Source organism: Penicillium atrosanguineum, assembly GCF_028827265.1.
Source record: "Penicillium atrosanguineum strain IBT 20685 chromosome Unknown utg000002l_segment0_segment0, whole genome shotgun sequence".
In the NCBI taxonomy this organism is placed as follows: Eukaryota; Fungi; Ascomycota; class Eurotiomycetes; order Eurotiales; family Aspergillaceae; genus Penicillium; species Penicillium atrosanguineum.
The window spans coordinates 4,058,683-4,085,022 of record NW_026623134.1 but is presented as its reverse complement, the minus strand read 5'-3'; the positions used below and the strand labels follow the sequence as shown (position 1 = coordinate 4,085,022).

The following is a 26,340-nucleotide window of genomic DNA, read 5'->3' as shown; positions in this document are numbered from 1 at the left end:
ACCACTCTGGAATTCCTCGTCGATCCTCCAATTAATGCGAGGACAACGTCGATCCTCCAATTAATGCGAGGACAATGGCCTTCTTTCCTTCGAGAAGCTCGGGTCACGACCGTTGCTTTCAGAGATGCGTTCGGCAGGTCGCTCTCTCCCCACAGACACGAGAGAATGCGGAACGTGTCACCCAGAACAATAAGCGATGAAAGCCTTCTTGATTGAAATGCTCTCATATGATCTGACTCTAGAGAGAAGAAACCCAGGGTAGAGATCTAAGGGCTGCTGTCTAGCGGTTCCGCCGCTCGGCTGCGGCGTTGTCGCATGAGCATCGACTGCCGCATTTTATAAAGAGAGACGGGTTCCCAGACCCTCAACAGCGTTTTGGCCCGTCATATCCTCGAATTTGTACCACCAGGTAGCCTAAGTTCCAAGCCAGATCAAGCAAGGCGGGCATGGACCTCTGCAACATCCCAATGTCCTTCTCAAGTCGAACAAAGCATTTCCCGACCCTTCTGGCATCTCGATAATGCATCAGTCCAACATGCAGCACGATCGTCAAGCTGATTCCGGAAAAGGAAATCTTCCTGCGCCGGTGGCTTCAACCATGCACAGAAATGAAGTGCCAAGTAATCTGACAGCTGCAACGTTAAACGCCTATCCCGTAGGAATGCTAAGGCTGGAATGTTGGAGCGTCAACCCCAGATGAAATTTCAGCCAAAGAATTTTGATGACGTGATGCTGAAAATCGGACTTAGAGGCATCTGTCTGTGTGCTCTGTTTCCAGGTCGAAACGAAAGCGCGAAATGCTCGTGGGGTTAGCTGTCTTGTGCTCATGTAACTCTTGATACCATGCCACGGTGTGGTGCTCTTCACAGGCCGGTGCAAAGCCAGCTTCATCGCCGAGCACTATTTCACTTTCTTCAGAAACCAAGAGCGAAGGCGTTAATTAACAAGCTATTCTATAGAGCATATCTCATGATTCACACCCCCATGGAGCAATTCAATGTGAAAAACACGTCACGCAGGACAAATTCCACTTGTTTTCGCAGCTTACTCTGGAACGCACCGTACCTAAATTGGCTTGCCTCATCATAATGCTCCTCTTCCAGTCGGTTTGCACACGGTAGAGTCCCATTCAATGTGAAATATTCGTGCAGCAGAGACAGCAAAGTCCTCGGCAGCTTACCCGCTCTAAGCATTCGACTCCCGCATAACTCTCGAGCTTCATCACAAAAGCTTCTACGGGATGATTTAGCCAAACTTAGAAGTAGTATTGAGTGTCTCAAAAAGGCTCAACAGGTTGCAGATAGAACTGTGCCTTCTATAGCCATCAAGATTAATCAATCTGCTCGAGGATGTCGGGTCATTTTTGGAACCAACACCACTCAGCCCCAGTTCAACCTGGAGATCGCAAGGGATTCAGCCGGTGTGGGTACTATACAATCATGGTGAATTCTACCCCTGATCTCAAACAGCTAATCCAGAGAGTGTGATACAGGCCCTACGGTCACAACCCCAACGGACCAGCACAGCTACTTTGCAGAGTTCTGTACAGAACCATTCAAGTGGAAACAACGGAGCAGAAATCTATTGGCTGGCAATGGATTCGCCACACCAGGATCCCGAGTATGGGCAGGTTGAGTATATTGTTGGGGAGATAAACATCGCAAGGCCCCACTAGCATCAAGCCCTATCTTGAGAGCCTACCAACATTGAAGTCTGTTCAATTACGATATTATTATGACCAAGGGTATCTATCAACATTCATGACCATCCAATCGATCCAAAATTAAAATCACATAGCAAGTAATACCCTGAGCGTCACTGCTGCTGCGGGTGGTTGTCTTTCGCGGACGAAAATAAATCGCTGGTCCAATGTTTCCACTCTTCAAATTTATCGTATAGAGGTCCCCACCATGTCGACACCTTTTCGTCTTCCCTGTCGGAATCCGAGGTAGATGATTCGGCTGGGGCTCCAGGGGCTGGGGATGTTGGCTCAGGATGTGCCGTTGTTGGTGCCGTTGCTGGTGATGGCTGCTCTGGTGGATCGGCTGGCCTTTCTAGAGTCGGCGTGTTCTCGTCGGAATGAAGACCGACTGGCTTCAATGGCAGACGCAAGGTCCCATTGTTAGGATGAGGTTCGATGCCCATAGAGTCGCAAAGGATGTTGTAAACCTCGGTATTTTCTGGATCATGTCAGCTCGGGTGTTTCAAAAGTAAATGTGCAAACTTACGGAAGACTTCGAGGCGACTGTTAGGTGTATGGGGGAAAGCCGGACCGCGAGCGATGAAGATCGCTCGCATCAGCGGGTGTTCGTGGTCATATCCATGAATACCTCGCGGGTGATAAATCTCGCCAGTCTTCAGGGCTTCCTTCACGTCGAACTCCGGGCGCTCGACAATGGCCCAGCCAGTCTTTGGGATGACCCACAGAGGCGCAATTCTGTCGTTGTTCGTAAAATGATAGCGCTCAGGCATGGTCTCTTTCGTGTAGATCTCGATCGCGTGTTCGTAATCGGATGCCACCCTCGCCAACTGTTCTTGCAAGACTATAAGATCTTCCGGTCGCTTGGGACGCAGACCACGGGATGGCCATCCATCGATATGTTGGACAAGGGTCATGTCGATCAGGTCATCAAGCTGAACAAGTCGCTCGTTGGATGTTGTGGCCATGCCGTGATCGGAGACGACCACAATATTGACAAGATCGGTGAGGTTGCGGCTCTCCAAACCCGCAAGAATCCCCGCCACCATCTCATCTGCATGGGAAATGGTACCTCGAATTTCGGTGCTGTTGGGCCCAAAATTGTGGCCATCCCGGTCCACATCAGGCACATAAGCGGCAATGAACTGAGGTCGCTCTGGCACCAGGTGCAATTCATCTTCTGCGCCGGGAAGATCAAGGAACTCAAGGACGCGATTCACTTTTCGCGACAAAGATTCCGATCCGTTATATTTATCCACATAGGCCGGTTCTTTGCCTCCAATATGAGCCTCGGAACCCGGCCACATGTGTATACCGCTTTTAATACCTTGATTTCCTGCGGTTACCCACAGAGGCTCTGCATTCCACCACTTTGGCACCATGCTGATCGCGGTGTGGGTGTTGATAAACTCCTCCCCCATTTCCGGGTCCCAAAAAGTGTTTCCGACAACACCATGACTCTCTGGGTATAGCCCTGTCAGCAATGTGAAATGGTTCGGGAATGTCACACTCGGAAAGCTAGGGAGCATGTATTGCGGGGAAACACCGTTGGCGACAAGCGAGTCGAGAGCTGGTGTAAGACCTCGATCCAAGAAATCAGCGCGGAAACCATCGAGGGAGATCAAAATAGTCGTAGGGCCGAAAAGCGCGGTGCCGTTCGAGAGCAGTGTTTGGAGATCGGAATTGGCGTGCTCGGCTCTATAACCAGTCGACGCCTTGTATGCTCCTAGCAGGATAATGAAGAAAAGAACAGCGACGACGGCGAAAACAAACAAGTATTTTATCCAGGACGGGTTGGCTGGCTAGAGAGGGCAGACAAATATTAGTCGAATGCAAACAAATTGACGGGATATTCAAGGACTTACTGGTTCATACAGATAATCTTCCTTTCCATCGATATCTGAAGACGAGTCACTGATGAGGGAATCATCATCATTGAGTCCCTCTTCCATCTCGTACATCAGCTCCCCCTCCTCGCTGACTCTTTCTCGGCGACGTGCTTCTTTGCGTGCCCGTCGCCGCTCCTTCTTCCCTATCCGCACATTTCCTCCACTCGGACTGAACATCCTGCGCAGCCCATGGCCGGGGCCACGTCTCGTCAATAGCTTTTCCAATTCATCCTCGTCGTCTAAGACTGCCCGGTCGTGGCTGGCAAGCTCCAGAGTGCTGCGGGGATGGCGAAGGAACTCGTCATCTTCGGAGTCGGAATCCTGCTCGGAAGGCGATCGCAGTGAGGCCGCATCATTATCGTAGTTGGCCGGCGATAGGAGAGAAGGGCTCGTAGGAATTCGCATGGCGGGCGCGTCAGCCGCGGCGAGACATTGAAGCTTGAAGCTCGGAGGAGTTGGAGAGATGAAAGGGTGATCGGCGTGACGACCCGCCAAGACCTCGTCAGCAGCTTATGCGCAGTGCCGTATACTTATGTCGAATTGTTTCCAGGATTAAGCTGTCTCTTTATGTCTTTTCTGTGCTTTCTACGGGGTTTGTGAAAAACTTTTAGACGATTTAGTATCCCTTACACGCTAATTGACATGATTTTGTGATCACTCTCGCCGGAACTCTCATTTTTCACAATCTAATGAATAAGTTATACTCCCAAGTAATTGATTGTCAGCAGACACTCCAACGACCAACTTTGGGTGAATTCTAGCGAATGAATATCTGGAAACTTGAGCGCTGCTTGAGGTCTGGTTATGATTTATTACATATTTTAAAGAGTGCCTAGATACGACCGTAGAAAACATTAGCGTGCGATAATTTGAACAGGGAGACAAGACCGGACTGTGCGGACAAGGGGCTTTCTTTCGTTCATGTGGGCTCTAGCACATAAAATAGTCAGAATCTTTATCAACCACCCAAGTGGTCGAGCAGTAACTCGACTGATACATCTTCCTTGGTCTAGTGGTCATGATTTCCGCTTGTCATTAACACCGATAAGCGCGGGAGACCGGGGTTCGATTCCCCGAGGGAGAGTTTCTTTTTGTATTTTTGATCTATTATCCACCCTGGGGCCGTCAGGTTCCTAGGATTTTAAGGTGATAGATACCCAACCAACTTCCACGGATAGCGCCAATGTGTTTAGTGCTTATTTTTTGTCGTATACGACTCACCGCTGGACCGCTGATGCAAGCCCAGGCAGCAGCTGCAGTCAAGAACTATGAGCGCAGGAGGGGCTGAGCTGTGCACAGCAGGCAGCCTACTATGTCGGGTTCGGGGACCCATTTTGGTAATAGGGCGTCAAAACGATGAGGCTCATCATTAAAAATATAAAGTCTTGCTTCCCAACTTGCTGCCCATGTTCGCAACTTAGCAACTGTCGCTCGTCTAGGTTTCTAGACTTGCGTTAACCTTCACCACTCCGACCGCAGCCTAGGGAACTGTTTCCCCAGGTTGCTCTCCCTTCAGATTTATCCTCACTATTCATCCTCTTCGCCGTTTGTACAGTGATTGAATTTGCGATCTCTGCATTGTTCCCGTTGCTGTAAATGGCTCTTAACCAGTCCCTTCCGTCGTCGACGAGGATGTCTTCTGCAACCCCCGACACAGCGATGCTAGAGGCATTGGTGCCCGGGTATACCCTCATATCACGTTTCTTTCTGTCCTATTTTCATATCGATCTTACTGCCTACCTGCAGTACGTTGTCGCTCTGGCTGTGTTTGCGGTGTCCCTACGGTACATCTCCAAGTACGCATCGGAGTTTTTCCAAGAATACTTGATCTCTTACGCTGAGATTCGACCAGACGATGAGCTGTTTAATCATATAATGTGGTGGATGTCACGACAGTCTTTTATGCAGCGCACCAACCACTTTGTAGCTAGCGTCAGGGCCAATGTCTACTTCTGCGATAGCGATGATGAAATGGATGGTTCTGAAGAGGACTCCGAGGATGATGACTTTGATACCGATGATTTCTCGGATGACGAGAAAGAAAGTCAGCATCAAGCGAATGTCGTCTCTCGAAAAAAGTGCAAGCCGCTGCGATTCACCCCATCCGAAGGCCGTCATTTTTTCTGGTACAAGGGCCGATTGATGATTTTGGAACGACAACAGCGGACCCGCAATGGGGCCTGGTCACTCTTCAATGAGCGACTTTTCCTATCCTGTCTTGGGCGAAACTCGTCCCTGATCAAGGAACTCATTGATGAGGCGAGCAAAGCATTCCAGAATCGTGATGGCAACAAGACTGTCATCTATCGTGCCCAGCGGCACTCGCGAGCTGATCCTTTCGTCTGGGTTCGCTGCATGGCAAGATCGCCCCGTCCATTGTCTACAGTTATCCTTGAAGAGAACGAAAAACATAATCTAGTGAAAGACATGAAGAGATATCTGCGAAGTCGCACTCGACGATGGCATTCTAATCGAGGAATTGCCTATAAGCGTGGATATCTACTTCATGGTCCTCCGGGCACCGGCAAGACAAGTCTTTGCTTTGCTGCTGCAGGTGAACTGGGTCTACCACTTTACCTGCTCACTCTTAATTCGAACTCCCTTGATGAAGATAACTTGTATACGCTGTTCGCCGACTTGCCTCGCAAATGCATCGTTCTGATCGAGGATGTGGATACCGCTGGAATTACTCACAGTCGGGGCAAAACTGCCACCATCAAATCAAAGGGCGATAACGCTGCTGGCGCTGATACTGAAGAGACCTCTACAGAAGAACAGTCTTCCGCTGATAAGCCACCGCTGGACAAGTCAGTAAAAGACGGTATTACCCTTTCGAGTCTGTTGAACGTCATCGACGGTGTTGCCTCCAGTGAAGGTCGCATTCTTGTTATGACCACGAACCATGTCGATAGGCTTGACGAGGCCCTTATTCGCATCGGTCGTGTCGATATGCAAGTTTTCCTCGGGTATTCCACCAAGGAAAACATCAAAGATCTTTTCACATCTATCTACATGCCCATGGAGAGCGACATCCCCGGTAATGACAAGACGGAGCTCAAGACGGACTGGAGCAATTGTCACAACATTGAGAAGAGAAAGATTAAGATAGAGTGGAAAAAGAAGAAAATTCAGGATTATCGGAACCATGTCGAGTCTCTGCGTTCACGAATCCACCCTCTGGCATCCGAATTTGCGTCTATTGTCCCCGGTGGTATCTTCACTGCCGCCGAGATCCAAGGTTATCTACTCAATCATATAGATGACCCAGAGATGGCGATTAAAGGTGCAGAGGTATGGGCGAAGGAGCTTCGGGAGACCAAGCGCCCCCGTGAAGAAAAGGCCATTGAGAATGGATACTACTAAACACTGCATCACCAATATCTAGATGCAAGCCTGAGGAGAATAGAATTGGGGTTCCATCAATTTCTGTTCTTTTGTAAATAGCTAGATCAGAAAAAAAGCCCAAAAGTCATAACACTCAATCTCATTCCTCCGCAAGTTGCTCAGAAGCTGCTGTGAAGTCAAAAACAAGATATTCAAAACGAGTGTATAGGGGTATATGAAGAACAGTAATGCAACAAGAAAACTGAAACACAAGACCAAGTTAGAGTCCTAAACAATAGTCGCAGTCCTCCCACTGAGGTTCACATCCGCATAGTACATGCATCTTATCTTCTTCGAATCATCACACCACCCGTGGAAAAGCATCCGATCTCCACACCCACAAACTGTCGCACCACCAGGCGAAATAAGACCATCTCCAGTCTTAACCAACTCAACATTCGTCTTCGTATACGGCCCCGCAATATTGGTCGCAGTGGCCCATCGCATGTCATACGCATCGTCAGTATAGCAGTGCGTAGAATAGAACAAGAAATAAGTTCCACCCCGCAAAACCAGACTCGGCGCTTCGACAAGCGGTCCATCGCCATCAGCAGTACTGCGGTCGAGAATTTGCACTGCATCACCAATAGGAGTGACCCCATCGGCTTGAACCTTTTGCAGCATGATAGGCGTTGAGACCAGAGGTTCGATTCCGTTGTTGCAGTTGCCGCCGTGGCCAACGCTGTTACCGTCGACTTTGAACGTGACGTATCGCGCGCCGTCTTTGTCTTTGAATCCTGCTGGATCAATAGACCCGCCCTGATCAAGTCGGCAAGATAATGGCGTGTCACTGGGAACATATGGTCCTGTAGGGTTGTCTGCAATGGCCGTGCCGACGCAGTGGTGTCCAACGTCTGATTTGGCTTCACCTGAGTAGTACATCACGTACTTTCCGTCATCCTGCAAAGATTAAGCTACTGTATTCTGTGATAATTACCTCAAAACTTACGCGCAGAACCACATCTGGGGCGTAGTGGTCTTTGTCTGTCTCCCAAGAGGAAAGCGTAGGCAGGGCTTCGATATCCAATAACGTCCACGAAGAAAAGTCCTTTGAGGAGGCAACCTGGATACGCTTGCCATTACCATTTGTAGCGAATGCATACCACATCCCATCGGCAGCCTTGAGAAAACTCGGGTCTGGGAAATCCGTGTGCAAGCCCATTGAGACCCCCCTCGTCCGCTTTGGTAGAAGGGGTGAGCTAAGAACTGCCGGAAGCAATGCTAGGGTGAAGGTCACCCACGTGAAAGGGGAATCAGAAGAGAAGAGCCGCATCGCTAATTAAATTGAGAATTGTAGACCCCAGCGAAGAAAAGAAAATTGGGCTTGTGATGGATAGCAAAATAGAGAAAGAGCAAATCTTATATACAAGCCCACCGCCACAACGCCCAGCACGATCCAAACCCATCTTGGAGCCAGCTTGGCAAGAGAGGGATATATGCTCCGGCTCGGGGATCTTCCTAAACAGCAGCACGCCTGACATGGGCATTCATCAGGTGCATCGGGATGCAAGAGGGACTAAAATCAGCGATCCACTCATGTCGGTGCTCGTGCTCCTGGCCATGCGGCTAAATCCAATGATCGGTCTGCGTGCTATAGGGCTAGTGCAAGTTTAGCAAGGCGGAGTAGATATGTGCATGGCTGCATAGGAAGACTCAGTGGTTCGGATCAAATAGAGGTAAGTCTTTGCACGTCTGATCCGAAACAGGCTCGGCATCATAAGATAATTGTGAAGGTAGGTGGCGTAGATGTGGAGATTGTCTTTCTGTGGTATGTTCTACGTGTAAGCTTAGGTGCGTTGGCGTTGGGAAAATCGCCGAGTCTGAGAACATGATGTCGGGCGAGGCCGTTGTTGGCATGGCGAGAATGACTGCATGCGAGATGCGGCCCAACTAGTCCACTTTAGATGTAAATAGTGAGCCTACAGGGCAGGAATTGGACAGATACACCCTCCATGGAGGATTCAGGGTTTATCTGGATGTGGGGCGTGGAATGTATGGTGGGTCCATGATAGATCGATTGCTAAGGCTCGGCCTACCACGATAAAGCACATGGAAGACAGTAAATAGGGATGTCTGTGAGACGCCTATCATGGCGGTCCAAGCTCTTTTATTATTTGGTCATGTCTTAGAGGAAGCAATCGGGTCATCAATATGAAAGAAGTAACGAGCTAGTCAAGTGTATGCAAGGGCGAGATGTGGACCACCCCTCGCTCTGAAAAATTCTGGACGGCTCAAAGATAACTTAGCTGAGATACTGGAACACCAATGTACTAGAAGATAATGAAAGTTGTAGTACAATCCGCAGCCTAAACATACACATACTGAAGAAGCCTTGGATTACGCCTTATCCACTAGTCTGTCATTCCAGTTGGGCACCCTCTGGAGTCAGTGCATCTCATAGGCAGGAACACAAGCCATCACAAGGACCCTTTCTTGGGGGCTACCAAGGCTGCACAAAGCGCATGGCTATTCCGACCGCTTGGCTTGCGCTGGCATGACATAGTCTCAAGGCTCGTGGATATGTTACTTCTCAGTCACGAGCTTGGCGGACAGGGTTGTACAAGCCTCAATATTATTCTATCGCCCGGAGACCCTGCATTTAGTACCAGGATTTCGAAAGCCTCATCAATCTTCGGGGTCCAAGTAAGATCCGTCAGTTTGCATAAACGAGCCTAGGCACATGGTTCCGTTCTTGTGCTGACTGGTTCCGTCCCTATCGCCCCATACATTCCGATTCGGGCGGAATAAATCCCAGACGCACAGGACTGTAGGACCTTTAGAGCATTTACTGAGGACACTGTGCTGGAAAGTTGACGATGGATGCCCAAATTCGGTTCCATCCGAGGGAAAGTCTCACGCGAGCATCGCTTTGACGAAACTCATGAAAAGAACCAAAAGGCTAAAAAATCACAGTGACTTGAGATGGTGCCTGGTGCAGCACGTTTCGATCAGCACGAACAGTGGCAAACAAAATGATAACATTGGCCGGTTGGAGTAACGGGGTTCAGCTTGACGGAAGTTGTTCTCAACCCTCTTTTTACCCCGCATGATGACTTCGCAGCTGAGAGGCTGGAGGAGGTCAGTGCCGACCAGTCGGTGAAGATGCTCGTCCAGCTCACAGTAAGATGATGTCACGAGTTGCCCTTTGCCGAGTTGGTGCATCTGTGATCGGCGGCTCGCATGACAGGGGTTGGCGATGACCACACGGTGAGACCCAGAGTTCCACGATGCTGCGAAAGTGTGGGGAGGGCGAGTAGGTCATTTGACTGTGGCTTGAAATTTGGGTCGTTAAGGGGAAGGAAGGTAAAGATTGTGAGTAGCGCAAAGAAGCACAAAAGGTGCAATTCGGATCGTGAGTAGCCACGGATACATGAAGACTCTTGGAGCTAGATTGTAGGCCAGAATTGGAAGAAAGCTAGGAATTCAAATAGGTACAAGCAGCTCTCCTAGCCCCTGCAGTATGATTATCAGGGATTTGGTGTCCGTATTTACTGTCAATATCAATACCATGGAGGCGTGGATTTGACATACGAGGACTCAGACTCACTAACAACAGGTCCACTTAAGACCCGACCAATATTGGTGCGTCCAATCTCCTGGCAGTTTTGCTTCTCTTGGGCTTTCCGAGAAATTTGAGAAGACTTGTGTAAAGTCGATTCCACGACACCTTACTTGATGAAAGTATCTGTAGCAACGACGAGACTTTCCTGAGGTTTCTTAGTAGATAACTTTCTAGAGATACCATGAAGCTCTCAACCAAAGCTATTACAAATTGAGAATGGGCGATCCTATAAATTAGGAACATTAAGTTGATCAGCCTTTCAAACACCTCCTCTTATACCTAATCAACCCCCTTGCCGAACATAGTATCTATATAACCTGCAAAAATATCGCATACTAATCATCGATTGAGATGTTCTTTATTCCGACACGGTATCCTCCTGCTTCTTCGCAACGACAGGCGCCTGTTGCGCTTGCATCTTCTTCATCATCTCCGCTGCCTCAAACGTATACTTACACTTCATACGCACTTGCGCACCATAACGATACATGATTAACGGGAACGGCATGCACACTAGTGTCATGAAGGCCGGGAGACTGGAAGCCCAGTGGATCCCAAGATTGTGATACATCTGCGTTGTGAACAGAGGGAATACTGAACCGACGACGGAGCGGAAGATAGCAGCGGCTGCTAGGACTGAGGCTGCGTAGATTGTGTAGGAGTCAATCAGATAGTTCATGATTGGCAGGAGCACGAGCACACATCCGAGGCCGAAGGGTGCAGATAGAATGATGCCGACAGACCAGTGAATACTGGGATAATTGGTCCAGGCAAAAGCGAACATGCCAATTGGTAGAGCGACTGCACCGACGATGGCGGGTGGTAGGCGGGATTCGGCTGTCGCGGTTTTGGAAAGGAGTAGCTTCCTGTACCGCGTGTTGTTGTCCCAGATGGCATAAATCAGTCCGAAAATGATTCCCACGGCAATTCCTAGGAATGAAAGCCCCCCAATTCCCTCGCTCCAGCCACGTTCTTTATTGTATACGATGGACATGGCGCCCATAAACATGTAGACCGTGCCGTAGATGATGGCCATGTAGACTGACGCCACCAACACAATCGGTTCGAGGAAAAGGAAAATCCAGGGCCGCAACAGAGCTCGCTTGAAGACTTCAGATGGCTTCTTCTTGCCCAGACTTTTCTCAACAACAGTGATCCAGACATTGCCATCAGCCTTGGATAATTGGCGCGCTCGCTTCTGCAGCAGCACCGGGCCGTAAGTCTCGGGAATGAAGATGACGCCGAAAATCCCGATAATTCCGATAAAAATCGTGCATACACCCTGTACCCATCTCCAGCCAACATTTTCGGAGATAAATCCGGCAACCACGGGGCCGAGGATGGGGCCAAGGAAGGGTGCAACGCAATAAACCGTCAGGGCGAGGCCGCGCTGAGCTGGCGGGAATAGATCGGCGATTGTGCCACCAGAGTTGACGAGTGGGGAAGCGCCGAATGTGCCGGCAAAGAATCGGAGTATCATAAGTGTGGCGACGTTTTGGCTGCCGGCAGATCCTCCGAGGAAGGCTACCATGGCGACGTGAGTGATTATCCATAGTACTTGTCTTCCGTATAGTTCGGATCTTGAGGCCAATTAGCGATCGAACTCTGGGGGGTAGGGAGAGACTGACAGAGGACCCCAGAGGGCAGGGCCAATGGCGAATCCCAGTACAAAAAGGGAGAGGCCGAGGGTGAAGACCTCAGTGCTACTGTGAAAATCGTGAAAGACCTCGTTGGCGGAAAAGGAGTATGCAGAGGAGGTCAAGGTGACTGCGAAGACTGAGATGGTTGCGATGGTTGTGATCACCCATTTTCGGACGGAGCCCCAGTTCATGGGATTGCCAGGATCATCCTTTTGAAACTCGACCACAAATGGATCTTGCTCGGTGCCTTGACCATCATAGACGTGTGTTTTCTCAACCGCGCCCAGGTCAGCTGCGATCGGGGTTTTGGTGGACATGGTAAAGATGAGAGCCAATTGAAGGCTGTCTTCGGTCTGCCAATGTCTACTATCCAGATTCTACATGTAGGGTTCTTCCTCATATAGGAGAGCAGAGCATCTATTGTTGATGCCACCAGTGCCGTGAGAAACGGAATGCCCGTCTATTGGCGAGAGATTGAAGGTGGGGCCTCGGCTGCTGCTGCTGCTGTTCCGATTGGTTGGGGTTCCGATTTAGTGGATCTGGGGGCCCACCAGAGCCAATTGAACGCTTTCCCGCCATGGACGGATCACGACATGGTTGGAGTCCTTTGGTCGGGGATGATTCCCCTACTTTAGTCTTCCGCCTGTAAGATGGGACAGCCTCAACTCTGCAGAACAGTCAACATGAAAGAAGTGGAAAATCATGGTTCGGTGATACGGAGGCAGCGATTGAAAGTCTCAACAGCTTGTCAAAACTGTCGTTGGAGGAAGGCCAAATGCGACGGCCGCCCTGGTATTCTCTTCAAGACACTTCTCTCATGCATTAGGCTGATATTGAGAACCTCCAGCGTGCGCCAGATGCCAGGCCCGAGGTAAGACTTGTATCTATAGCCGGCTTCCCACCGTCAGTCAAGTCGAGCGCAGGCCTCCCGCCGCACGGGCACCAGCTCGTAATCACGTTCCTGTCCTGGCCTCGCCTCCATCTTCGCCGGGCCATTCGCGCGAGGCATCTTCGATATCGACGGTCTTGAACCCCACTGCCATTGATCCGTGCTCCGTTTCAGACCGTCTGGATGACGACCAAGGTTTGGATCAGGACCCGGATAATGACCGCGCGTACTACACAGCCCACGGCCGATTCGCGGGCCAGGTCGCTGCCGCCATAGATAGAAGAGCAGGCTTCATTCAACCAGTAACGTCCCATCTGGTCCCGCTCGTCGATGCGCCCCTGTTTGGAGAACTAAACCTACCTTCTCAATCCTGCATTCTGCACTCAACCACCGAGCTGCCTTCCCGGGCCGATGCTGATCAACTCGTCGATGTATATTGGCGGTATGTCGATCCAATAGAGCCCATCCTAGATCGCGACCATTTTACCAAAGATTACGAGGCGTCATACTGTACCCCTGGTGCATCACTCCGCGTGGACCATGACATCTGGCTTAGCATCCTCAATACAGTCTTTGCCTTGGCAATCCAGAGGCAGGAAGGCACCCCTCTCAAGAAACGAAATGAAGCGGGAAATCGTTATTTTCGGCGTGCGTGGGCATTTGTCCCTGCTGAGTCTATCCTTTGGAAACCTGGATCGATCGAGCTGGTACAGTGCCTAATGCTGATGAACCGATATCTCCACTGCACCAACAACCAACAGAAAACATGGATGACCGCGGGACTGGCAATGCGAATTGCACAAACCATATGCTGCCACCTTCCCGAGACGCCTTCAACCAGAGAGACCGATAATGAGAAGCGGTTGAAACGTAAAATTTGGGCAAGCTGTGTTGCCCTAGATCGGTAGGTTCCATAACTGTAATTTTCACCTGGTCAATTGTCGCTGAGTAACAGATGCGTCTCCTGGTCACTCGGTAAAACATCAACGCTGGTTCTGGTTCCCTCGCCGGACAGCGGCTGCCAACAAAACGGCAAACGTCCGGAGCATCTTCGTTGGGAATTACACGAAATAGGCAACCAGATTCAACTGGCGCAGACCCAGAGTCGAAGTAGTCCCACGAAGGATGGAGTGCTGCACCTATGTCAACAGGACAAATACCACACAGTAGCAGTCCATCTCGACGCGTGCCTCAACAAATGGGAGAATAGCCTTCCAAGCGATTGGCAACTACAGAATATTAGATTCATGGGAGACAATACATCTCGAGCGGAGCGATACATGCTACATCTTCGGTGAGCAACTGCCCTCGTTCCCATATCGAGTCAGGGCCCAGTTCCTACTGATAACGGTATGCCTCCTAGTCTCCTTCATTCTAGAATCTACCTCTACAGACCAATGCTCGCCCGCTTCTACTCAATGAAATCCGACCCCCAGTCAAAGCACACCAAGCCCACAGGCCTAAGCGACCGGCTTCTCAAAGAATGTGCCGGAATGTGCGTCGAGGCCGCACAAAAGGTCACTTCAATGATCATTGAAACATTAGAGGTAGACGAGACCATCGGCCTTCTTCCCTGGTGGAACCGAATCTACTATCTACACATCGCGGGGGCAATTTTCCTCGCAGCCATGTTCGGATCGGATCTATTCACAGAATCGGTATCTCAATCTTGGCATGATGTCCTATCGGCTCTCCACGCACACGTGCACCTAACCACGTACGCCCAGCAGTGTGTCTGGACGTTTGAGACCCTCTCGGCGAGGATTTTGGGGACAAATTGTCCGACTTTGCATGGCGGGGACGAGGCGCTGGTGGAGGGGACCGCGATCTGTTGCTTTGATGATATATTTCAAGATATCAGGTTTGATTTTGATACATTTCTGTATGGGTCGGAAGATCCCATTACCATTGAAGGGTTGAGTTAGTTCTCAAACAATGTTCCTGTGCAGAAATTGGATGCATACCTTCTTTGAATGACCCTAAGATACTGTCCACACAGACTATATTCGTATAGCCTAGTATGCTGCGACGGCCAATGAGGTCAAGCGGAATCAATATAATGTGGATTGAAATGATTGATTGATTGAGGAAACTCCGGAGACTGCTGTTGAGAGTAGTCCCCTTGCCCTTACGGGTGGGCTTGGCGGTCCGTACAACCGATACTCGGCGGTTACCACGCTCGAGTCCATGAGTAAGCAGAATTACATACAAAGACATAGGAAATGTGATCTTCAATGTGACCACTTGTTAGCGGTAAGTTATCCCTCCATGGGCTGACAGATACCCTCGTTCCAAATTTTCCTATAACGAGGATCAAAGAACCCAGTTACTATTCTTGCGATTCGAAGAAGAATCAATATTATAAATAATCTTTTTATTTAGGGTAGATAATTTATCGATTAGGTAAGAAGGGATACTTAGTTATGGATGAACCACTCGTATGCCGAATTATTCGTGAGGCTGATTCCTGGGTCAAAAGCATTCAGGCAAATTCAGAAGAACTTGAGCTAGACATGGATATATGATGCTTGGATGTTGTTTTATGTCCACGCCGAAGTAACTGATTATTTGTTGTTGATCTGTTGGCGGTTATTTTTCTGGTACAAACTTACATATCTCCTTCGGTCCGCAGCGCACGCTGTGCCTCGGACATGGCACACCTTCCCAGTCTGGCGAGCTCCCCGGTAAAGCAGTCCAGGAATCTCAAGTGAATAATCTCGGCTTTTAAAATTTTGGATTTAGATGCATAAGAGTGGTAGTATATCGAAGAGACCGTGGAAAGATTTGGCAAGATAGAAATTATGATATTCGAGTGGTGAAATTGATTTAGATTCCTTATTGTCTATCTCGGTACTGCCTTTTTTTAACAGCAATTTTTCTCCAATCGGAAGTTTCTTCTTCCTAAGAGGCATGGGCCATCCACTGGTGCTGCGCCAGGCTTGTTTCCTCTCTTTTGATAAACAGGTCGGAGCTGCACAAGTCTCTAGGTCTACAATTATTGACAAATTAGTTAACGGATTCCCCAAGGGGCCGCATGATAAGAGCCCAAGTATCAAGAACATGCCTGTATAACAACCTCCTGATTTTGCGCGAAATTCAGCATCTAAATTAGGCCATTTTAGAAGCATCTGGTGTGCCTTACCTCCGCATTCCTACACGAAAGGTTCCGCGGGTGCAACCCAAGCCGAGCCACCTTCCCATTCTTTTACAGGCACAAGATCATGCATGATAACCTTTCATGAAATTCGGCAAAGTTTGCCGAACCTGAGGTCTGTGTGTTCCGGGATCCTGAATCAGGACGTGATTGGCATGCTATTCAGGATCTAGACCGGTGATTGAAAAAACGCTCACGGAAACCTCACATTCCACATTAGCTAAATTACAAGGGAACTTTCCTAAATTATTTCCCCTGTGTGGCCAAAGACATACCTGAGAACTCCGGATGATTTTCTATCTTACTGGTCTAGTATTTTTTGCCTTTTCAAGTGGACGTCGATATTTAATCCGACGTCGCCCTCGACGTTGACGAATACTGCTTGACTCTTGTTTATCACTATGCCCTTTGTCAAGAAAGTGCTAGGCTTAGAAAAGCCAATCAATCCACTAGAAAGGCACGCTGGGCCTCGAGATGAAGCAGATCCGACGGTCTTGGACTGGCTGAATGATGCCGTCCCTTCGGGTCCACAGCTGATCCAACATTTCATCCGAATGTTCCCTTTCATGAAATGGATCAAGCATTATAATGTACAATGGCTTATTGGGGATCTGATTGCAGGTACTTGAACCCCAAGATCCCTCCAACAAGCTATACACTAACAAAATTAGGCGCTACCGTTGGTGCTGTCGTGATTCCACAAGGTATGGGATATGCTAAGCTGGCTGGGCTTCCTGTACAATACGGACTCTACACATCTTTCATGGGCGGTATTCTCTACTGGCCATTTGCAACATCAAAGGACATTACAATCGGCGTGGGTACTGAGCAAGTCTATCTTTATTTCTCGTACTGATACTTGGAGCAGCCTGTTGCTATCATGTCTACAGTGCTCGGGTCAATCATCCCAGAGGTGCAGCAGATCTACCCCAGCATTCCCGGCCCACAGATCGCCATGTCAATCACTATTATCTGCGGAAGTATCGTCACTTTTATGGGCTTGGCACGCCTTGGATTTATCGTTGACTTTATTCCTCTTCCATCGATTGCATCTTTCATGACAGGCTCAGCGATTACAATCTGCTCCGGGCAAGTCAAAACTCTACTAGGAGAGACAGCCAATTTTAGCAACCGTGGCCCGGCCTACCAAATCATCATCGACAGCTTGAAAAACCTCCCGTCTGCGAAGAAGTACGACGCTGCTATGGGAATCTCAGCTTTGGTCACGCTGTACTTGATCCGCAGTGTATGCACTTTCTGTGTACGGAAGTTTCCACGTCGTGCAAAACTCTTCTTCTTCCTCTCTGCTCTTCGCACGGCATTTATCATTCTACTATTTACCATGATCAGCGCGATAGTCAACATGCATCGACGTGATGATCCCGCCTTTGCCATCGTTGGCCATATCTCTCGAGGGTTTCAGCACGCTGGAGTGCCCGTCATTGACAGGAACATCATCAAAGCTTACATCTACAATCTCCCGGCATGCGTGATAGTTTTGCTTCTCGAGCACATCGCGATCTCAAAATCTTTCGGTCGCATCAACAACTACAACATCGACCCATCGCAGGAACTCATTGCGATCGGCATCACGAACCTTCTCGGGCCATTTATTGGTGCCTACTCCGCGACAGGCTCCTTCTCTCGCTCGGCAATTCAGTCCAAATCAGGATCTCGGACCCCTCTAGCTGGCTTGACTACCGCAATAGTTGTCTTGATAGCTATATACGCACTGACCACTGTGATTTTCTACATTCCCCACGCAGCGCTAGCGGCTGTGATCATCCACGCCGTGGGCGATTTGATCGTTGCGCCAAATACCCTCTACCAGTTCTGGCGAATCTCGCCACTAGATGCTCTGATCTTCGTCATCGGCCTCGTGGTCGCGATCACAAACACGATTCCTAACAGTATCTACGTCACGGTTTGCATTTCAGTCGCTGTTTTGATCTTTCGTCATGCAAAGGCTTCAGGATCCTTCCTCGGCCAGACTCGAGTTGGTGAAGGGCAGAATAACCGACCGCTGTTTATGCCAATGGATCAATCCGATGTTGCTTCCGATATGAAGCCAGAGAATCCGCGTCCTGGGGTTTTCATCTACCGGTTCACAGAAGGATTCAACTATGACAATGCTAATCACTATACGGATGCAATGGTTCAGTTCATTTTCAAATATACCCGTCGGACCAACGGCCAAGCCTATGCTGCAAAGGGCGATCGACCGTGGAATGACCCCGAGCCTGGAAGAAAGGCAAATAGTGGTGAAGAAGATCTACCTTTACTACGCGCCATCATATTAGACTTCTCAGCAGTCAACAACGTCGACGTCACCAGCATTCAAAACCTCATTGATGTTCGCAACCAGCTGAACCTTCGCGCCGCACCTCTTGAAGTGCAGTGGCACTTTGCCAACGTCGGAAATAGATGGACCAGGCGTGCTCTCGCTGCAGCGGGCTTTGGATATCCGTCCACTTGCCCACCTGTGTCCATGATAAGGGGCAAAAATGTCGAGGTTTCCGAGATCCAAGACTGTGAAAGTCCTCAAGATGTGGAAATTGGCAAGGTGGGCGTTCCATGTAAGGGAGCCGAGCAGTGGGTTGAGTCTGAGAAGGGTTCGTGCAATGACCCATTGCGCTCTGCGGAAAGTTCCAGTCGACCATTCTTCCATGTTGATTTGACGAGCGCCCTGGAAAGCGTGGATGCGTACATAGCTGCGAGTCCAGCGCTGTAGTTTGATTAGATTGAAACTTGAACATTCTTCCATTTGTATCTTCGAGCATGGATGATTAAGAATCTCCCTGTACAAGGTATCACAAAACACGAAATTGGTATCCTAACGCCAAACCCATCGCTAAATGCATCATCATAAACAGCATTCAAATCATCACCGCATAAGCAACCACGTCTCAAAAGGCACACCCCTAGCCTTCTTCTTCCCATCACGGTTCGTCGAGAAAAGGACAGGCTCAAAGTCAGACACTGAAGCATACTGCCTAATCAATTGACGCCAGTAACACGACTCCGCAGCCGGAGTAAGATACCGATCTCTGAAAGTCCGCACCGCATTATCAGCAATGCGCTCCGCAACCTGCGGATTATCAATCAGATAATCGATCTTGCGCGACAAATCCTTAAACTCCATATCAACCTCGACATAATTCGCCTCGGGGCCCGACGACACCAGCGCGGCATGGTGAGCCTCTTTCCAAACAAGCCGGTGCGAGAAAACGACCGAGTGACAATTAAGGAGATACTTCCCTCTGCCAGAGAAACTGCGTCCTTCGGTATGAGCAAGGAACATATACCGACAATGATCCTCAATCGGAAGAAGATTAAAACGGATGTCATTCTCATCATCCCAATCAATCACTCGCACACTAGCCCAACTCTTCCCAACAGCCGCCTTGAGCAATTTACTCCGCACAGCCGGGTTCGTAGCAAGACTTCCCCTCCAAACGAGCTGCTTCTTCTTATCCTCGAACGCCATTCCGGGCACAAGAGATCCATCAGCCGCGACCTCCCCCTGATCGATGGCCGTAACGCGGCGACGGACTTCGTGGTATGGGCCGATTTGCACTTCGGGCCAAGCCCAGTATCCAAAGTCGGGCATCAGCCAGACGGAGTCATCGCCGTCGCGCTTGGAATAGGACCAGATTGGGCCCGGGGCTGTAGGGTTAGGAGCGAAGTCTTCCGTAGTGAATATGAACTCGATGCTGGGGAGGTGTTGTCTATCGGGGAAGGCTGAGAGGGCGCGTTGGAGGGAGTTGAGGGTTGCGCGGGCTCGGGAGGCTGTTACAGGCATTGCGCCAAAGTCGACGATGTAGAGCTGTAGTCCATGTGGTTAGCTACTGTGGAATGGACCGGGTATTGGGATGTTGACTTACCTCGCCGCGATCGATAATCGCGCGAACCATGCCATCTTCAACCTCCCGTGAGTCCAGATCCTTGTATGAAAGAGGAGCCTCGCGTTTCAAACCGGCGGACTTGGATATCTCCACGAACAACTTTGGAAAAGCACTTTGACACTGCTGATCGGAAAGCCCATGATTCTGACCGTCCCGCTCGACCTTGAACTCCCAAAGATCACTTCCATTCTGCGGGGTAGATGTCGAGCACTCTGGTTTCGACTGAGCCGGCCAAGGAGTCTTGAGAATGTAGCGAGAAGCCGAGTCCCGCGATTGGTGGGCGAACAAGAGGAATGTGAGGACAAAGAGGGAGGTGATGGCGCCAGTGGCCAGGAAGCGGAATGAGGGTTTTTGGGTCAACATTCTGGCTTCGAGAGGGTTGTTGCAACAGAGATCGCTTCTCCCGGTTTATTCGAGCTGAGAGTTAAATGCCTTAGCCCATTTGACTTTGCGTGGTTCTTCCAATGGTCTTCCAATGGTTGCGTTTGCGTGAGATGACTGAAGTCGCTGTTGTTCGTATTGATTGTTTCCACAGCAACGGAATTGGCGTCACGTCACATCACACGTCACATCTCAATACGAATCAGGGCAAAACATCTTGGGGGTGAAACGCCTTATGGAAACGGATTCACCTGCACATGTGGTGTATTACTGAAGTATGTAAATATTCTGCAAAGTATAAAAACCGAGAGGGCCACCCTCAGCAAAAACAAAGCCCGTCAAATCTATCTAGGTCCCAACGATATTGAACTATGTACATAAGAAGAAGAGCGCCATAGCCAGTTGATATATTCAAGGGGTATCTCAACATTGTAAAAGTAAAGGGGGAGAAAAAGAACAAAAGAAATGACTCCAGAATCCGTAGATCGTCAAATACATGAAGGCGCCATCACCGTGACCTCTCGTCGCCACTAGCCGCAGCACTGGCACTAGCACTGCTGAAGTAGCTCTCGTCGATTTTGAGAATCCATTCCACTTTCTGCGCCTCGGTGCGCGTGGCGAAGAGATATGTGTTCTGGGTTCCGTAGACGGCAAAGATATTAGGCCTGCCTCTAGCGGAGATCGAGCGATCGTTTCCGGCGCCGGAGCCGTCAAGTAGGCGGGCGAAGTCCGGGGCGTGGTCTACGCGAGAATTGCGCAGGTTGATGGCATTGATTTCGTCTCCTTCGATGTTGTAGATGTGAAGATACGGCCGGCGGAGCTCCACGAATCGGCGGACCCAGATGCTGTTGGTGTCGTCGGGGGTGAGGACGTACCCTGTCTTCAGGACAGAGGGGTTCTTAGGGAGGGTCTGGATGGTAGCCACGAAACGAGGCTTGAGCGACATCTTGTCTGAAACGCTGGTGCCGTTGGATTTATTTTTAGCAGCGCCATCTGTTGGGGGATCGGTGTTGCTTCGGACCAAAATAACTTCGGTTGGGTCCTTTTTGGTGGACCAAAGGTCAACATATTTCTGGAGAAGTTTGGATTTGCGCTCGTTGAGATCTTGGTTGCGCATTAGCTTCAAGGGTGATGCCATCAGGCTGCCTGCGCTGAGAGCTCCACGAGCGGCATGCAACTCGGCCACGCGATATCGGCGTTTGCGGGCTGCGATGTAGTCTCGAACCAGCGACACTTTACGAGGAGCCCAGGCCGTCAGCAATTCCTCGCCTTTGACATAGTCGTTCTGCGTGTTCATCCGCCAAAGATCAGCAGCTCGCTTGGCCGAAATTGGACGAATGACCAAAGAGTACATTCGCGTTGTCGAGTGCACAACTCTGATCGAGCTCCAGAGCTGCTTAAACATGGACTGCTGACGGACATAGGTGCGACCTAGGATCTGGAGAGTCTGATCAACTTCAAACACAACAGGAGTCTGGAGACGAGAAGACTTGAGATCCCATCGAACCGTCACTTGAACTCGGTACTTGTCCGCAGTAACTCTGTCCAGAAGAAGAGAGCCGTGCAAACTAGAATCCCATTGTCCCACAATCGTGACATTCGAGGTTCCATCCGCATTATCCTTGACCATTGGCTCTTGCGAAAACTTAAGAGGAACGTCCGGAGTTTGAAGATCTTGGTCGGGAATCTTGCCCCACGGATCAAGGAGTCGGACAGAACCAACGCGAGCATTGGTGATATCATCCCAAGGAAGACTTTCAGTCGAGCTGTATGTAAGATTGATCGAAACCCGACGCTGCAGACCTTGATGCAGCTGATAAGTGCCTGCATCAAGGGGGCTGCTCTGAACAACCTCAACTGGAGTATACTCGCCCGACTCGGCAAGCTCCAAGATTTGAATTCGAGCAAAGACGTCATGTCGTTCCTCAGAATAGAACTCGGACTCTGCAATTCTGGGCGCAGTGCGTTGCTTGGGCGTGATCTCCGCTGAGTCGCGCATGTCATCCCAGCTCAGAAGCTTGTCCATATGTACGGACGTCACACAAGCATAGACACAGACCTTCAGCGCAGCCGTTCGTGGACTTGAAAGTGGGAGGCTCATGCTGTGCACGCTTTCAAATCGGACTGGGCTTTCCTCGAAGCCGTTGATCATCTGCGTTGTGGTTGCGCCTCCTTCCTCGGAAATACCGGGGACGAAAAGCTGCGCGTGGACATCAGATCCTTCCCACTCGGCGAACCCGACCATGTCCCGCATAACGACATTGAATTTCAGGGTTGACGAGGGTGCCTGTGCGGAAGATGGCTCGAGAGACAAGCGAATGATCCCAACAACACTCTGTGTGTAGGGAGAGGTAATCTCGACGGAAAAGTCCTGCACTCGGGTCTCAAAAACGGCGGTCAATGGAATGTCTGCATCTCCAATAAGAGAATATTGCGGAGAGCAAGGCTCCGAGAAGGGATTTTCAAGTTTGAAATGTTGAATGTAGTCAGGGCGATCTATGTACTGGTGTAGCTGGCGCATAGACTGAACGCGACGCTGGAGTTTCTCAATCGACCATAAATGAATCACAGATTGCTTGTAATCGATGACCCTGACCGCGACGCAAGGCTTCTTCGTCTCCTCAAGCACGACGTCCTCGTCTCCCGAGATCCCATTCAGCACAAGATCATAGGATGAAGCCATGTTATGACCGTGATCCACAATGGCGAATTGGAAGGCGACATTCTTATCCATGATTTGGCTCATGACCTGTGCCTCCTTCAGAAGCGACGCATGCTGCAGAATCTTTTCGGCCATGCGGACGTAGTTGCGTTGAGACCAATGCTTGTATACGGATTTTGCAACCTCCAGCTCGCGCTCGTTCAACTTCGCGAAGCCATTCTCAAAGATCTGGGGGATCGGCTGGCCCATATCACGCATTTGGGTCTCGAAGTTCTCCTTTTGTTGCCTCAATTGCTCCTCGAACTCCTCTTTGGCAGACCGGAGTGCGTTTTCCATGCGCTGTTTCTCGGTTTGGATTTCGGTCGGATCGGGGTTTGAAGCAGCTTCCGCATTTTTTAGCTTGTCTTGGAAGTCTTCCTTTTGGCGATCCAGTTGTCGCTGCATATCCAGTCGAACTGATTTAAGGGAAACTTCGTTTGTCCCATCGTACTCATCATTTTGTCGCGGTGTGCCGGGCATCGTAATCGCCGTGTCCAAAGAGAAATTGTCGATAGTTCCATTGGACATGTATTTGTCCCGCACTGGGAACGAATTGAGTGAATCCGAATCCTCTTCGTTTTCTGGAAGACCACGGCGTACTGCTCGAGCCTTTTGCACATCTTCAAACAGAGTGTCAAGCTCATCATCGGGCATGTTAGAGATATGATCGGGACCTAGCATGGCACTAGCGGCTTCCCTTCGAGCAAGGAACCAATCCGATTCGCGGCCCCGTGCCGGCATCGGAGAATCTGCACTGCTTGAATCGCCATCGATATCTGACCCAGTCTTGCTGAGATTGCGGTCATGGGTTTTGTTAGGTGCCGGGGAACCAAGTTGGCTGGTCGTCACAGAGTGTCGCAATAGACTCTGTTCCACTCGTTCGGCGCGAGCTTCTTGGGGGTGGTTGAATCGGAAGATATGGAAATCTCCAAGGATGATACGAAACCCACTCTTCAGTCGTGTGGGCCTCTCAATTCGCATGCCGTTGACCATCACTGCGGCGCCTTCAGTTGGAACAAGCGTGACAATGTTATCCACGCTCTCGAATGTGCAGTGCTTTTCAAGGATCTTGGAACCGTTCAGTCGGATCTCTACATTGTTGCCTTGATCCATATGTCCCACGGTGGTAGTTCCGGGTTTGATGTTGTAGACCAAACACTCTGCCAGCAGAGGGTCATCACTGAGGTTGACTAAGTGAGGCATCTTCTTTGGAGTGCTCAATCCTATGAATCCCTTTTCGATATTGATACCAAGTTCTTCCAGGGCTGCCTCACGCTCTTTGTGAATGAGCTCGGTATTTTGCAGCTTTTCCTCCCATGTTTGATTGAGATCTTTGTAAAGCTTCTCACTTTGATTGAGCTGCTCCACAATCTCGGCTTTGCTGACTTTGGTGATGGTGCCGTCGGCTTGTGCAATGGAGACCATCTGCTTCTCCAGAGGTGTATCGGGTGGGTAATATTCCTCTGCAGGCAACCCGCCGGCAGCACCAGCAACACCTCCTGCCACGCCACCTCCGAGCTTCGATCGTAGTTGTGCCAGCTCTTCCTTGAGCTCGCGAATCATGCGAGCATTCGGGTCTTCATTCACGACAGCGTGGTTCTTGATTCGTTTAGCGGAGTCGGCATAACGAAGAGTACTCAGAGTTTCGTCAAAGTTGATATCTGCTGGAGAAATGGCAGCAATCATAGAGGTCATGGAGTTACCTCCGAGTGAGTCTTTCAGCAACCATGTGAGTACGGAATCACGGTATGGAACCATGTTTGCAGCCTTCTTCTTTCCAGCGACGCTCTTGCCAGCCGAGACATCGGCCAGCGCAGCGATGACACGACCAAGGGTTGAAAGCGAGCGGTTAATCTCGGCACCTTCTTTTAAACGGGCACCAGTAGCACCGGTAGAATTAGCTCTTTCTGAACCTGCCAGATCGACCAAACTGATCTTCGAAACCTTCTCGGTATCCATGGAAGTCTCCGCATCGTGGCGTTTTTGAGTGAGGGTCAATGTGAAAACGGCGTGGGAACGACTGGAGGTTTCGTTCATGTTGGTTGCCGCCACCGTTCTTGCTTTGTTTCCCTCATCCATCAAATGGTCAATCTCATCGAATGAACGAACCACTAACTTCGCCAGATCCTCGACATAGGGACCGGTTGACGGGTGTTCACGCACTTTGAGGTTGCCCTTATTTGACGGGTTGAGCAAGTCGCGAACGCGTTCATTGTAAATTTCAAGGTAGGACACTTCGACTGTGCAATTGAGGTTCTTGTCTTGTTGGATAGCGGTGATACGTTCGAACATGGACTGACAAATCCGCGGGATGACACCGTGCTCCTTTCCGTATCCCATCATGGAGTACGACTTGCCTGAACCAGTCTGACCGTACGCGAAGATACAGTTGTTATATCCACCAAAGGCATTGTCCAACAAAGGCGAACCCAGATCATCGAAGAGATTATCCTGGCCTGCATAGTTCTCGGCGCTCTTATCGAAAGACCAATACGAGCGATCGAAGGCGAAGGTTTTCGTTCCAGCTTCACCCTTTCCGCCTTTTCGCGACATTGAAGCTTCTGCGCCAGGCGGTGCGTTCAGCACCGTCTGGGAACCTTTCATCTGCACGATACATTTTGCGCCGCGGTCGATTTCTGAAGTTTGACAAGATATCCAGTTAGTAGGTATTCCGTACTCGTATATCTGTCCAACTCACCTCTACTGTTAAACGGTCGGCATCGCACCACGACCTTGATATTTCCTCCGCCGCCTGGAGCCATCTTGTTCTCTACTCCATACACCGGAGACGGTCCTGACTCGGCTTCTCGATGTTTAATTGCAGGGGTCACACAAGCGGTGACGGGAATGCACCGATGCGCGGTCTCCGCGAGGAGCGCGGCTTGGGGCGAGGTCGCAAAGAACCGGGCACTCGGTGGCTGTGGGTTTGGTATGGGATCGTTTGGCACTGGATCAAAGGGAGCCGGGGAACGGAAGGTGTCAACAAAGACGTCATGTACCGAATATTTGAGCGCGTCGGGAGTGTGGGGTGGGTCGACAGGAGTCCCAAAAGCGCGGCGGTCAGGATGTCGAGGAGTCGAGGTCGACTTTGACGGAGAGGCGAGGGCTCAAGACACCAAGAACCAAATGCGACTGT

At 50.0% G+C, this 26,340-nt stretch overlaps 8 protein-coding genes across 8 annotated transcripts; 3 read left to right on the top strand and 5 right to left on the bottom strand.

Annotated features, from left to right (window-relative positions):
- Nucleotides 1–1,815: 1,815 nt before the first annotated feature.
- N7443_003300 (nucleotide pyrophosphatase/phosphodiesterase family protein) lies at nucleotides 1,816–3,993 on the bottom strand (the record flags this gene model as incomplete). Its single annotated transcript, XM_056883356.1, has 3 exons — nucleotides 1,816–2,180; nucleotides 2,229–3,501; nucleotides 3,565–3,993. 3 exons carry the CDS (start codon nucleotides 3,991–3,993, stop codon nucleotides 1,816–1,818), a joined length of 2,067 nt encoding a protein of 688 aa, XP_056745197.1.
- Nucleotides 3,994–5,184: 1,191 nt separating this feature from the next.
- Nucleotides 5,185–6,951, top strand: N7443_003299 (BCS1 and AAA domain-containing protein; the record flags this gene model as incomplete). Its single annotated transcript, XM_056883355.1, has 1 exon — nucleotides 5,185–6,951. One exon carries the CDS (start codon nucleotides 5,185–5,187, stop codon nucleotides 6,949–6,951), a length of 1,767 nt encoding a protein of 588 aa, XP_056745196.1.
- Nucleotides 6,952–7,200: 249 nt separating this feature from the next.
- Nucleotides 7,201–8,245, bottom strand: N7443_003298 (glycoside hydrolase family 43 protein; the record flags this gene model as incomplete). Its single annotated transcript, XM_056883354.1, has 2 exons — nucleotides 7,201–7,872; nucleotides 7,922–8,245. 2 exons carry the CDS (start codon nucleotides 8,243–8,245, stop codon nucleotides 7,201–7,203), a joined length of 996 nt encoding a protein of 331 aa, XP_056745195.1.
- Nucleotides 8,246–10,892: 2,647 nt separating this feature from the next.
- On the bottom strand, nucleotides 10,893–12,491 carry N7443_003297 (MFS transporter; the record flags this gene model as incomplete). The annotated part of the gene is made up of 2 exons (XM_056883353.1): nucleotides 10,893–12,114; nucleotides 12,163–12,491. The coding sequence occupies 2 exons, from the start codon at nucleotides 12,489–12,491 to the stop codon at nucleotides 10,893–10,895; spliced, it is 1,551 nt and encodes a 516-aa protein (XP_056745194.1).
- A 540-nt stretch (nucleotides 12,492–13,031) lies between these two features.
- On the top strand, nucleotides 13,032–14,988 carry N7443_003296 (putative transcription factor; the record flags this gene model as incomplete). The annotated part of the gene is made up of 4 exons (XM_056883352.1): nucleotides 13,032–13,045; nucleotides 13,098–13,967; nucleotides 14,019–14,357; nucleotides 14,427–14,988. The coding sequence occupies 4 exons, from the start codon at nucleotides 13,032–13,034 to the stop codon at nucleotides 14,986–14,988; spliced, it is 1,785 nt and encodes a 594-aa protein (XP_056745193.1).
- Nucleotides 14,989–16,618: 1,630 nt separating this feature from the next.
- Nucleotides 16,619–18,948, top strand: N7443_003295 (SLC26/SulP family anion transporter; the record flags this gene model as incomplete). Its single annotated transcript, XM_056883351.1, has 3 exons — nucleotides 16,619–16,838; nucleotides 16,889–17,034; nucleotides 17,086–18,948. 3 exons carry the CDS (start codon nucleotides 16,619–16,621, stop codon nucleotides 18,946–18,948), a joined length of 2,229 nt encoding a protein of 742 aa, XP_056745192.1.
- Nucleotides 18,949–19,101: 153 nt separating this feature from the next.
- Nucleotides 19,102–20,485, bottom strand: N7443_003294 (uncharacterized protein; the record flags this gene model as incomplete). The annotated part of the gene is made up of 2 exons (XM_056883350.1): nucleotides 19,102–20,043; nucleotides 20,102–20,485. The coding sequence occupies 2 exons, from the start codon at nucleotides 20,483–20,485 to the stop codon at nucleotides 19,102–19,104; spliced, it is 1,326 nt and encodes a 441-aa protein (XP_056745191.1).
- Nucleotides 20,486–21,011: 526 nt separating this feature from the next.
- N7443_003293 (kinesin-3 motor protein uncA) lies at nucleotides 21,012–25,966 on the bottom strand (the record flags this gene model as incomplete). The annotated part of the gene is made up of 2 exons (XM_056883349.1): nucleotides 21,012–25,840; nucleotides 25,903–25,966. The coding sequence occupies 2 exons, from the start codon at nucleotides 25,964–25,966 to the stop codon at nucleotides 21,012–21,014; spliced, it is 4,893 nt and encodes a 1,630-aa protein (XP_056745190.1).
- Nucleotides 25,967–26,340: the final 374 nt, after the last annotated feature.